At 40.6% G+C, this 11,787-nt stretch overlaps 1 protein-coding gene across 1 annotated transcript in view; it reads left to right on the top strand.

Annotated features, from left to right (window-relative positions):
- Positions 1-1,635: 1,635 nt before the first annotated feature.
- The window catches only part of ADAM12 (ADAM metallopeptidase domain 12), a gene marked incomplete at its 5' end in the record, with an annotated part of 31,155 nt that continues 21,003 nt past the window's right edge, over positions 1,636-11,787 (top strand). Inside the window, 3 exons of the mRNA XM_010296130.1 lie at positions 1,636-1,818; positions 6,800-6,889; positions 8,279-8,474. Of these exons, the coding sequence (XP_010294432.1) occupies positions 1,636-1,818; positions 6,800-6,889; positions 8,279-8,474 (469 nt within the window). The remainder of the gene's footprint in view (positions 1,819-6,799; positions 6,890-8,278; positions 8,475-11,787) is intronic.

Below are 11,787 nucleotides of genomic sequence, written 5' to 3'. Positions count from 1 at the left end.
CCTTCCCTGTTTTCCCTTGGGGCCCGGGCTGCAGCTAGCAGCCTGACTCCTACCTCATGCTATTCTGAAATGTCTTTATATATCTTAGACTCTGTCATTGATATTTTCCAGAAATCAGCTTTTTAAGTAGAGGTGCCTATTAACTTTCTGAAATCATATGTCAGTGAATCACAGAACTGTTTAGTTTAACTAGACAAGCCCTATAGTGATACACAAAAATTATTTTCCTCTTCAGTGTCATGTTTATGTTCTTTTCCAATGAGCTGTCTGTTTTATTGCAAAAGAATCTGTAAAAGATGTAATTTTAAATAGACACAAAATAAATTACGTTCTGTAAGGTATCCATAGCCTTTCTAGAAGATCCTAATTAACCTCAGCAGAGGAAATCCTATTGCATTTGTAATTGTCAAACATTTCTTTTTTTAAATAGAAATAATCCTTTTCTGATACCTATAGGCATCATCATTCACAGAGCAAGCTTTTCATTCCAGGATATTAGAAACAACAGTAGATTAATCGAAGTCTGACATTCAGCAGTGCAGAACTTCTACCTATTATTTTGCTTGTCTGTAAAGATTATGCCCTAATAACACCTAAGTGATACAAAGCATTTGGTGAATAAAGTCCAGTCATTATCAGGTTGGCTCCCTGTGCTGCCATAATGTTGAATTACTGCTGGACCATGGAGCAGCAGTGACAAAGGTACCAAGTCTTAGGGGGGATGCTGTTTTACGACTCGGTTGTGATCCAGATTCACAACATAACCATGTGCACATCTCAGTGTGGAGAGGGCACAGCAGACTTTTGGATGTGACTCTGATGGCCAGATCCAGGTGCCACTTTGTCTCATATCTGTGAATCAAACTGCAAATGTTCATTAGTGAAAATGCAGTTAAGTCCTCCAACAGAAAAACACAAATTATCTGGTGATATTTCTACTACGCTGGGTCATTTTGATAACATTGTCCACGTGTTTTCCAAAAAAAATCAAATCGGCTATGTACCTGCACACCGGGGCCAAATCCTGCTCTCAACAGTGTGAGTTCAAAGTATGGGTATTTTCAGTAGCATCTTTACAGTCATCCTGATTTAAAATAACTGTGTTTGCTTTAATCGTGCAGTTCCCAAGCTAGACTTTGATGAATTGCAGAAGCAGGCTCTTATCAAGTAACTCAGTGTTTTTCTCTTTTTTTTCCTGAAAAGAGCAGGAAATTTGCCATACTGCAGAGCAAGATGAACGAATTTACCATTTTGTTTTGCAGTCCTGTAAATGCAGGAATCCACCTTGCAAGCCCAGTATTCCTTTAGGCTCATGATCAAAATTTTCTCTATAACTACATATGCGAAAGAGAGAGAAGGAGTTCCGAATATGACTACTTCCAATCCTTAACAGCAGCTACAAATTTAGGTGAAAACGATGGAAATTCCTTTACTCATAGTCAGAAATTATTAAATGTTTTTGGCATAATTTCACAATGAATTGCTGTTTCTCAATCCTATGCTAAAGGGCTGAAAAAAATGAACACAATCTTCTTGTTAGTGCAGGCATGTGCTAAAATGTCACCAGCGTGACAAGAGAGAGACGCTTTCATGTGATAATACACCTCTTTTGTTTTTCTCTCCTTGTATTTTTCTTCTAGCTATCCATTTCCCATGGTATTCAGTAGCTGCAGTAGAAAGGACCTGGAAAACAGCCTGGAAAAAGGAGTGGGAATGTGCCTGTTTAACTTGCCTGAAGTCAAGGAGTCCTTTGGAGGGCAGAAGTGTGGGAATGGCTATGTGGAAGATGGAGAGGAGTGTGACTGCGGGGAGCCTGATGTAAGACACCACCCGAGAGTTACTGCTTACCTCCTGTCTGCAGGTTTTTTGGCATGTTTAGCACAACTTGGTGTGAAACAAAACTCTATCTTCACAACAAAACTCTCTCTTCACTGTTTCTATCTTACCAGCTTAAACCTCAGAGTCCTCAGAAATGCATGAGGTTTCTGCTTGACTTGCATTTGAGTTGCTAAAGTTCAGGCAGGGCTTTAGTTAAGAGTGTGCTCGATTCACCGTTAGAGAACAAATTCTCCCATGGCTTGTCCAACAGACTAACCATGACTAACTGTCGTGTTCCTAACAACTAAAATTCCTTTAAGTGCTAGCTAATAAGCTAAAGTCAAGATATATTTGTTAACATTGCTCAGATTTCTCAAGATACCATACATTAATTGAAGGTTTGTTTCCATATATGAGAAACCACTTGTATATTTAATATTTATATCTATATCTATATATAAATAGCTATATAACCATTAATATTGCCCAGGTATTTTTTGCCAGCTTCAGCTTTTAGGTACAAGACCGTTCCCTCCTTCACTATGAGATTTTTCTTCGCCGCTAGCTAATTACCTTACTAACAGAAACAGCTTTTACTGTCTCCCAAAAAGATTGCTACTACTTCAAAGATTGTTCCATTTGTTTTAGTGAATGTGTCAGAGGACTGCTCAGATCAGGAGGAGATAGGCAAAACCTGGGAGTCAAATAATATCCAAGCTGACATCCTTATCCCTTTGGCTTCCAATGCTCATTGGCTGTATTGAACTTCTCACAGATTATCTGAATTAAATACATCAGCAGATGAGGGATTTGTTTCCTGTGATAAATATGGTTCTGCAGACAAAATAGATCCGGCAGTTAAAACAGCAAGATATTGCTGTATCCTGTCTATACAGTGTATTGGATTTACACAAGCCATAAGGATTTCCTGACAGTTCACTCATTCTTCAGGGTAACAAGGTTGGAGGAAGCAGGTTTATCTTCTTGTTTAAAGTCAATGGAGTGCAAGCAGCTTGCAAATGTCTTTCTAACCCAGTTATCTTTCTCATTTTCACTTTTGAATGTTAGCAATACCTTTTCAAGTCAAAGCCACTTAATGTCAGCAAGACTTGATTTTCCTCTGTTTTCTATGTTTTTCCTTTTTAATTATATTGGAAAACTGCAGCTTAGTCCCAATTAAATTAATTTGGAATTTACTGCTATAATCTAAGTGATACCAGAAAATCCATTAGATTAGTTAATAATTCACTGCCCAGTCATTTATACCAGCTGAATTTTGTCAATAGTGTTGCAATATTTTATGGCATGGAAAGCTGTACAATAACATGCCAGTTGTATTTTATCAGTGATGAGAATTAAATATCGGTCTGAATATGTAGATGTATGTGGTTGGTAGGGATATTTGTCCTTTCTTTTATTAAGTAAAATATTAGCCCTGTCTTGAGGTCTGTGCTCACTGACATATCTTAGCACTCGGCAGCAATGGATTCATGAGGGTGGAGAATTGTGACTGTAGCATACCTCCCGCCCTTCAGACAGCTCTGAACTGGAAAGACTAATGCAATATGGTCCGTCTGACCACCACCATCCACACTACAGTCTTGTGTGCATCAGGTGCTGGTCATCTTCTTGAGTGTAATGGATGCTGGCATGCCCACCACCATGCCAAGAGTATAAGACCTGACCAAGGATGTTATCAATTAAGCTCCAACTTCAGTTTGGATTATATGACCAAAAATGTCTGACATGCTACAGTGTCTCTTGGAAGGAGGGTTAATGTAGATTACACATGGAAGATAGAAAGGAAAAAAAAAATTAAAAATCCTTGGTCCCTGAGAACTTGAAGGTTACAAATGTGGCTAATTTTATAACAGGCTGCACGGGGCATCAGAAAACTACAAATTGGTAAATCAGAAGTTAGACAAAAATCCCTGGAAACATTCCAGGTCAGGTTGGACAGGACTCTGAGCAACCTGGTCTAGTTGCAGATGTCCCTGCTCATTCCAGGGGCATTGGACTAGACAGCCTTAAAAGGTCCCTTCCAACCCAAACTGTTCTACAATTCTGTGATTACAAATGGAATTAAGAGGTAGTGCCTGTATAGCTATGACATGCCAGGGACAAGTCAACACAACTTTTGTGCCAGGAAATCTTGTCTTACAAACCTATCAGAGTGCTCTGAAGGACTTAACAAGTGGATGGAAAGGGACAATGCTGTTACTGCAGCCTGTTGGGAGTTCAGAGAGGCTTTAGACCACAGGCTTTCATTAAAGCCTCTTCAGAAGACTAAGCAGCTGTAGGATGAGAGAATATTGTATGGGAAAAAGTTGGGTTAAAATATAGGAAATACAACCAGGTGTAAATCACTCATTTTATGCATTGGAAGGAGATCTGCTGTGATGTATCCATGCGATGTGTCCTGGGGACTACACAATTCAGCATATTCATGAACAGCCTTGGGAAGAGGAATAGTCTTGAATTTGCTGATGGTATTAGTTAGGACATGGTAGAGATGAAAGCTGGCTGTGAAGAACTGCAGAGGAACCTTCTGAGACAGCTGGACTGGGCATTAAGATGACAAATGGGATTCAGTGCAGAGTGATGCACATTCCAAACACCGCATATAAGATGATGGACTCAGAGCTGACTCTGACCATAGAGGAACAAGACTTCATATTGCAATACATAGTCTCATGAAAATGTCAGCTCAGTGCTCAAGAGTGGTCTAAAAGGTAAATAGGCTGTTAGAAATTACTCAGGAAGAAATAGGAAAACAAAACAAAGCACCGGTAGGCCTCCATAAATCTGCAGCGTGCTGCATCTGAAACTGCCTGTGTGCTTGTTTCCTACCCCTCCCTGATCTCAGGAAGGATAAAGCAGAATGAAAAAGATTGAAAGAAAAGCAATAAGGTTGTTCAAAGTTTTGGAGGGGCTCTGGCTGGAAAAGAAGAAAATGAAGGAAAAGGCGACAGAAGCTGATAAATTCATGAGTGAAATCGAAAGAGTGAGTATGGAGCGATTGCCCACCGACAAGAACTGTGCAAATGAGGTTAGAAAACGGCCATTTTCAAAAAAGCAGAAGGAGTTGCTCCCCAGATTCTGTCGATTACTTGTGAGTTCTTTTCCACTGAATGTTACCGGTGCTAAAAATGTCCGTGGAGCCAAGGGAAAGCCAGGAGACTAGGAAGGTATCGTGTATGTGTGTTCACATTCTTGTCCTTAAGCATTTTCTGCTGGCTGCTGTCAGGGCGACACAAGGCTAGAAGGGTTTTAGGCTGACCCAATGTGGTCTATCTTGTGTTCTTAGAAAAGAGGGGGTGAAACCAAGATGTCCCATCTTACAGTACCTGGATCATGTAGGTGATTATAGAATTGCTGTTTGCGTTAGCCTGTTTGAGTTGCTCTGATGAGCCCCGGAGACCTACACCAAGAGACCCAACTCCCATCATTGCTGTTGTTACTAATAATAGCTAATAATAATAAACTACAACAAGTAGTTTTGGGTGGCAGCCTCCAGCCTCCGAAAGCCTTGTGAGCCTTTTCTGTTTGCCTGCCTGTTTATGTTAAAACTATTCCTGACAATTTAATAGCCCAGGCACAAAATCTATTTTCCAAGCTCATTCCCTACAACGAGTAATAAGTAAGTGAGCAATTGGAAATTTCAAAGGCTGCAGTAACATCATTCAAAGGGCTGTGTCTTTATCCCAGTTTGCCTGTGGAATGCCTATTGCTTTCCATGGCTGGCTGGTGTAGGGCCAGTGACGGGGTATAGGAGCTGACTGTTTCAGAAGTATCTTAATTGGACTGACATTGCTTTCCTCCACTCTGCTTTTCTCAGATTGCTATTGAGGTGAATTTATAAAATGTGTTTCTGTGCAGAGGAGTGTTACTTCTTCGATACAGCAGCTGCACAGAAATATTTGCATAGCCTGCTGCCTTCCGGCATGATCAAAAATAGGTGCAGGAAGTCATTCCACTGCTTCAGAGCAGAACAGTTAGTTTGTATATTCAGGCAAATATTATCTAAGAAAACAGTGTAATGCTTAGAATCATTTTGCTCTTTATCTGAGTGCAGTGGTAGTCCTACCTTCCAGTTGGAAAGCTTTACAAATACAGCAAAAAGAGGCTGTGAACATCATTCTAACCCGCTCATTTTTCCTGTGTTCCCTATATTGTTAGTGATCCCATGTTAAGTCAAACTGACTTAACACAGCTGAAGAGCAATTTTATCTGCTGTTATTTTTGTTAGAGAGCTGAGATTCCAGCGCAGCTGATGTAACTTGCAGCGTGTGAGCATAATCTTGGAAAAACAAATCCATTATTTTCTGAAACTTCTTAGTAGCTCGTTCTACTGAGAATAAATTTTGCAAAAGCCCACACATGCCACCGCCTAATCTATTAAGTGTGAAAGTGGTATGTATCAGTTAGTGATAATGCATTTCATACTTTTCTCAAAGCTGTGTTACTAGCATACCCTGATAAGAGATTACATGGAATGGTGTCATCATCATTCTTTGTGGCAGCCACCAGTCTCCATGAACTACAGAAGTCTGGTGAGCAACTACCACAAAATAGACAACTGTAGCCGTGACGTTCGGTGACTGCAACACAGGTCCTGGATCCTCACTGGAGGCAACTGAGTCGTCCCAGTGATTTTTGTGGAAATAAAACACTGTACTACTGTATGCGGTTTGGTATCAGCGTACTTGAGTTGTTTGTGATATTTGAGATTGGGATGGCTATTGGGATATTTGGGACAGCTAGAATAAACCAGCCTTCCTCAATGGCTTCTCTGGTTTTACTACAATTATTGTGCCTGTTGAACCTAAGGACGGACAAGAGTGTTTGGATCAAGCTGTAGAATTTCATGCATAATTCACTATTTCATGCCTAGCTTTTCTTAGCAGAGCTATAGGCAGCCTCTTGATTTACAGCTCTTTGTGACTGAAAGTTGTCTGCTCTAAATTTATCCTCCATCTAGGAATGTACAAACCGGTGCTGTAATGCAACCACCTGTACTTTGAAACTGGGAGCGGTGTGTGCACATGGACTTTGCTGCGAAGACTGCCAGGTGAACCAACAGAAATGTTTCTTACCTGTGTGGGGTGGGCAGAATTCCACAATCTTCTCAACTGCAAAGCAGTAAGCAAGGATGCAGAGCATGCAAATTGGTATCATTAAGCATTGACACATGCATTTCATGTAAGCAATTCAAAAAATTATCAAACTGTAACAGTTATTGAAGGAACAGATGAATAGATGTTTTTAACGGTGTCTGTGCTATTTGTAGCCACTTTATTTGCTCATGCAAAACCTCTTCTTTTTCATGAACTTCTGTATGCTTTGATTTTTTTAATGCTCATATGGATGTTGTGCTCTGGCAAGCAGTCATTAAATACTGGACCCTCTTTTTATGGGAAGACTCTTAAAATATTAATTCTGTCAGCAGCATATATATGTTTAACAGCAGATCATCAGCTCTTGTGGACTCCTAACACACTATGAAAAGTCAATTTGCCACAGGCATTTACCTTCTTGAATTCTCAGACCGTCTCTTGCATATGGGCTGATAAAGCATTCAGGAAGTTTCTGTTGTGTCTGTGGCAACCATCTGCCTAAAAGCTCAGCAGCAGTAAGCTATCAAAACAGCCAGCAAATGCTTTTTAGCAAAATCAATCTTCATGTCTTTTTGCTTTTACCAAAGGCGCTGTGGTGATGCGGTTAAAATTCAGTGCGGCTCCCAGAGCACACCCATCTTTTGTGGCTGTTGATAAGCGAATGTTCAGATTGCCCTGTTCCACCACTACCTACTGGTTGCCTTCCGCTCTGTAAGAAGTGTAGTTATCCAGAGAAATCCGGACAGGAACAGTTACATGGACTAGTTGTACAAATAAGTTGAAGAAGGTCTTAATGCCCATGACGGAGCGACGTTTCCATGAGGAAATGCACCTCCATCCCAGGAAGCTGTCAGGGAGCTCAAACCAGAGTCAGGTGGGCTGGTGGCTTCGTGACCCATAACATAACACATCGCATAGTGTTACGTCATCAGCTGGCTGCCCTGGTCACCGCTGTGTTGTTAAAGCCGTATGGATGGGTAGGTTTCTGGTCTGACTTTCGGTCAGTGCCACAGAGCATCCTTTGCAGCACAGCCCAAACTGTTTCTGTGCCGGTGTCTTTAGGCATGATTGCGGGAAGGACACTGAAAACTGTCGTTCATATTTGAAAACTAACGAAAGGCTGGATTTACCTTCTGACCTGAGCCACGTGAGCCATGTTTTCAGCTGCAGCTTCAGTTTGGCCCTCCTTCCTGCCAAACCCTTCGCAACATGTGTCAAATAAATGTGTTTAAAGAGCTGCATAATCCTTATACTGTCCTCTGCGGTCAGTTGGTGCAGAGCCAGCGGAAAAAACTCTTATTGATTGGAATTACAGCAGTTAAGGGTTCTTGTTTGCTTTGCAGTTAAAACCAGCGGGGATTTCTTGCAGAGAGTCAAGTAATTCCTGCGATCTGCCAGAGTTTTGCACGGGAGCCAGCCCTCACTGCCCGGCTAACGTGTACCTGCACGACGGGCACGCGTGCCACGGGGTGGATGGCTATTGCTACAACGGCATATGCCAGACCCACGAGCAGCAGTGTATCACCCTCTGGGGCCAAGGTGAGTTTGAGAACCGGGAGATCTGCTTATGAGATAGACTTGGGAAAAAAAGCGTGTGATTACAGATGGATTTAGAGGAATTTAATACAGTAGCAATCTCAATCTATTCTTTTCCAAAATGGAGAACGGGATAATGAGGGAATCATTTTGTGATTCATTTCATCCTTGATTGGCAGTAGTGTTCATTTCTTGCAGCAGGAGGTAGAAAGCAACAGTAACTAGCTTCATTCTGCAACAATGCTGCAAATAGCTATGTGAACTTAGACAAATCATTTAATACTGACTTTGATATGGCCTTATGTCGTCCTACAACGTGCTGAATGCTCTTCACAGGTAGAAATCACATCCCTTTGCAGACTGGTATGTAAGCTTCCTTCTGTATTCTAAATTGCTTATCCACAAAACATATATGTCTGTCTACATCCCAAAAGAGAGTTCAGTATTTGACATTAACACAAAATTCTTGTATCACTGTGTGTATTTTATTAATTGGTGTTACCCTGTACACCTGCCTCCTGACAGTACTCTTAGCAGAGTATGCACTGGAGCAGAAGGAGATTTTATTCTCCCATGGGAATTTACTTACTTTTTGCAAAAAAATCTAACAGCCTGAGTTCTTGGGTTATCCTAAACAGATGATAACCCAGGAAAGCTGTTCACCTTTCTGTTACGTCCTGTCACCCTTCCACTGAAATACGAGTATTAACTCAGCATTTTGCTATTGCTCCTGCATCACTGGGGACAAGTAGTGTCTCCAGCATCTCACTTTCCCCCTCCCTCACATGAGAAAAACACTTTGAACTCTTCTGAAGAGAAGCATTATTTAGAGCTAGATTTAATTGTTGCTGCTAAGCTAACTTTTTCAGCTCCCTTAGCCTCTTTCAATTCAGTATCTCTCTGTCTTTAAATCTGTTCCAAAACTTCTGTAGCAAGATAATGACACAGAGATGTTTCCATTGGTCAAAACCCTCATTCAAAGTCTACTGAAAAATCTATCCGTTATCTTCACAGGGACTTGGACAATTTACAATTTCTTTTTTTAAAGACCATTAAAGTATCTCAAGAAATAACGCCACTGATACGGATAGCAGGTTACCTTGGTCTTGTGGGTATAAGAACATATTATAAGAGTTCCAGTTCAAAATTAAACTCCCCACTTGGAGCAAACAGTGCATCTGATGTAGTCCTCCGAATCCCACTCGCATCGTAGAGTTAATATGAGCTCATATAGGCACGTACAATTATAGCCTCCAGTCTTAGTCATACTGGGGTTTTTAATCCCCTGGATACAGAGAAGTTTTCTCTTGTATAAAGCAAAATCTGCTTATGAACCAGTTTCCCATGCCATGGAAAGTTACTCAGTCGGACTGTTAATAATTTCAGTTGCTGAGAAAAATTCAGCTAAAGGTCAGGGAGCTGAATTGCTGCAGCCGCCTTGCCAGGTCTGTTTCCTAATGCAGCACGTCCTCCAACTCCCCCGAGCTCCCCTAATCCTGTCTTGTCTTCCTTCTTGGAGGAATATTCAATATGGGCACTGCTGTGCGTGGAGTCTCCAGTGGTCAAGGCTATGGGGGTCTGCTTATGAGACAGATGACTTTGTTAAGAACAAAGCTCTAACAGACTTTAACTGGAATACCCTTATTTGTCTTGGGGATACCCAAAGATAAAATATTTGAAAAGAAGGATGGGATGTTAGCAAACAGGAACTGAAAGGCTTAATTCTGATCACATTTTTGGAAGTATACATCAGAAATAACACCAGTAAAGTAAACCTTCAAGCAGTTTAGCAGATGGGGCCAAGCAAAAATCAAGGCCTATGTTCTTGATTTAAAGACTAGGGATGTGCATATCTACCACATCTGGTTGGAGTATGAGCTGGCAGATGTTGGGTGGAATGGGAAGAGGGCTAGATGGGCCACACGGTTGGAAAAATATCATGGGACAGATAAAATAACTTTCCTTCCAGCTTTGCTTGCAGTGGAAAGAGAGAGTTGACACATTCTAAGTTGTTGTCTCTGGACATGAAAAATGTAGCATTCTTTTCTTTAAGGAGCAACATGCATGAGTTGCTTGTGACCTTTTTTGTTTCATTTTCAAAAATATCAAATTGCACTGACCTGATCTATTGATAGTAGTGCGACTGAAAGATACATCGATAGTAATGCATCTGTGTAATGTCTGGTACTCCACTGGCATTTTCCAGGAGCAACTAGATAAAGCTATTCAAGAGAGAGAAATTATTGATTACCAAGAAAAAGACAATTCTCAGCTTTAGACTCATGGCTTTTTCTACATTGACAAGAAAATGATTCTTTAGGGAAGGAAAGGAGATGTTTGTCAGTGTGTTTTCCTACTTTTTCCCGAGAGGGAAAAATGCAATGATTTTGGGGAGCCAATGGCAGGCATTGACTTAATAATTAGAACATACTTAAATTTGTTGCATAGACAAGGCCATTTGTTTACGCAGGAACAATCTTAATTTTAATGTCAATATTTGTTACAAAGGCCTGTCGCCGGTATAAGAGATCTGCAGTTTTTTCCAGGTATATAGGCAAAATAGATGGTCTTACCATGTAAATTAGCTGCAAAAACCCTTGCTACCTGTTTTTTGCAAAAAAACTAATTTATCCAAGCACTGTAAAGATTTGAATTCCATAAAATCAAATTATTTTGATCATCACAGATTTATGGCCAGACCTTTTCTTTGGGAGATGTGAAAAGCATTACGCTATATTCTCTTAAGCTATAAGAGGTAGTGAGAGCTAGCATACTCCTTCAATGCAAAAAATAACAGCTCAACCCCATCTTGCCCTTGCACAGACTTAACAAGAGGGATCACCAAGATGAAGAGAGAGGCCAAGGGGAGCTTGTGGAAAGTTTGCTTTGCATTATCAGTGCAGTAAAACAAACTTAATGAGATATAAAATCCAGGTGCAAATCACATGACAGAGAACTGTATTTTTATGCTCATATTTATTTATACAGTTGTTCGTGGTGCTAGTTGGCATATCCTGAGCAATAAAACTCCGGCCTGTTACTCAGAGATGGGTTTTTTTCCCCTCCATGCTCAAAAACACTGTATAATTTTTTTTTTTTAATAAGTCTTGAGTCAATGTTGGGAACCGAATTGAAATATCTTTCTTTTCCGCTCTCAGTCTGATAACGGGTGTTTCTCTGTTCTTGGAATCAGCACCACGGTCAGAAATTTCTCTCTTTTTCTGGAGACCATGATGGTTTTCTCATTGCAGCAGGTCTTGCACTGATCTGAAATGACACAGCATTTCTGTATCGCTTCCAAAAGCGTAGAACATCT

Source organism: Phaethon lepturus, unplaced genomic scaffold (genome assembly GCF_000687285.1).
Source record: "Phaethon lepturus isolate BGI_N335 unplaced genomic scaffold, ASM68728v1 scaffold57041, whole genome shotgun sequence".
Lineage (NCBI taxonomy): Eukaryota > Metazoa > Chordata > Aves > Phaethontiformes > Phaethontidae > Phaethon > Phaethon lepturus.
This window is presented reverse-complemented; position numbering and strand designations above follow the sequence as displayed.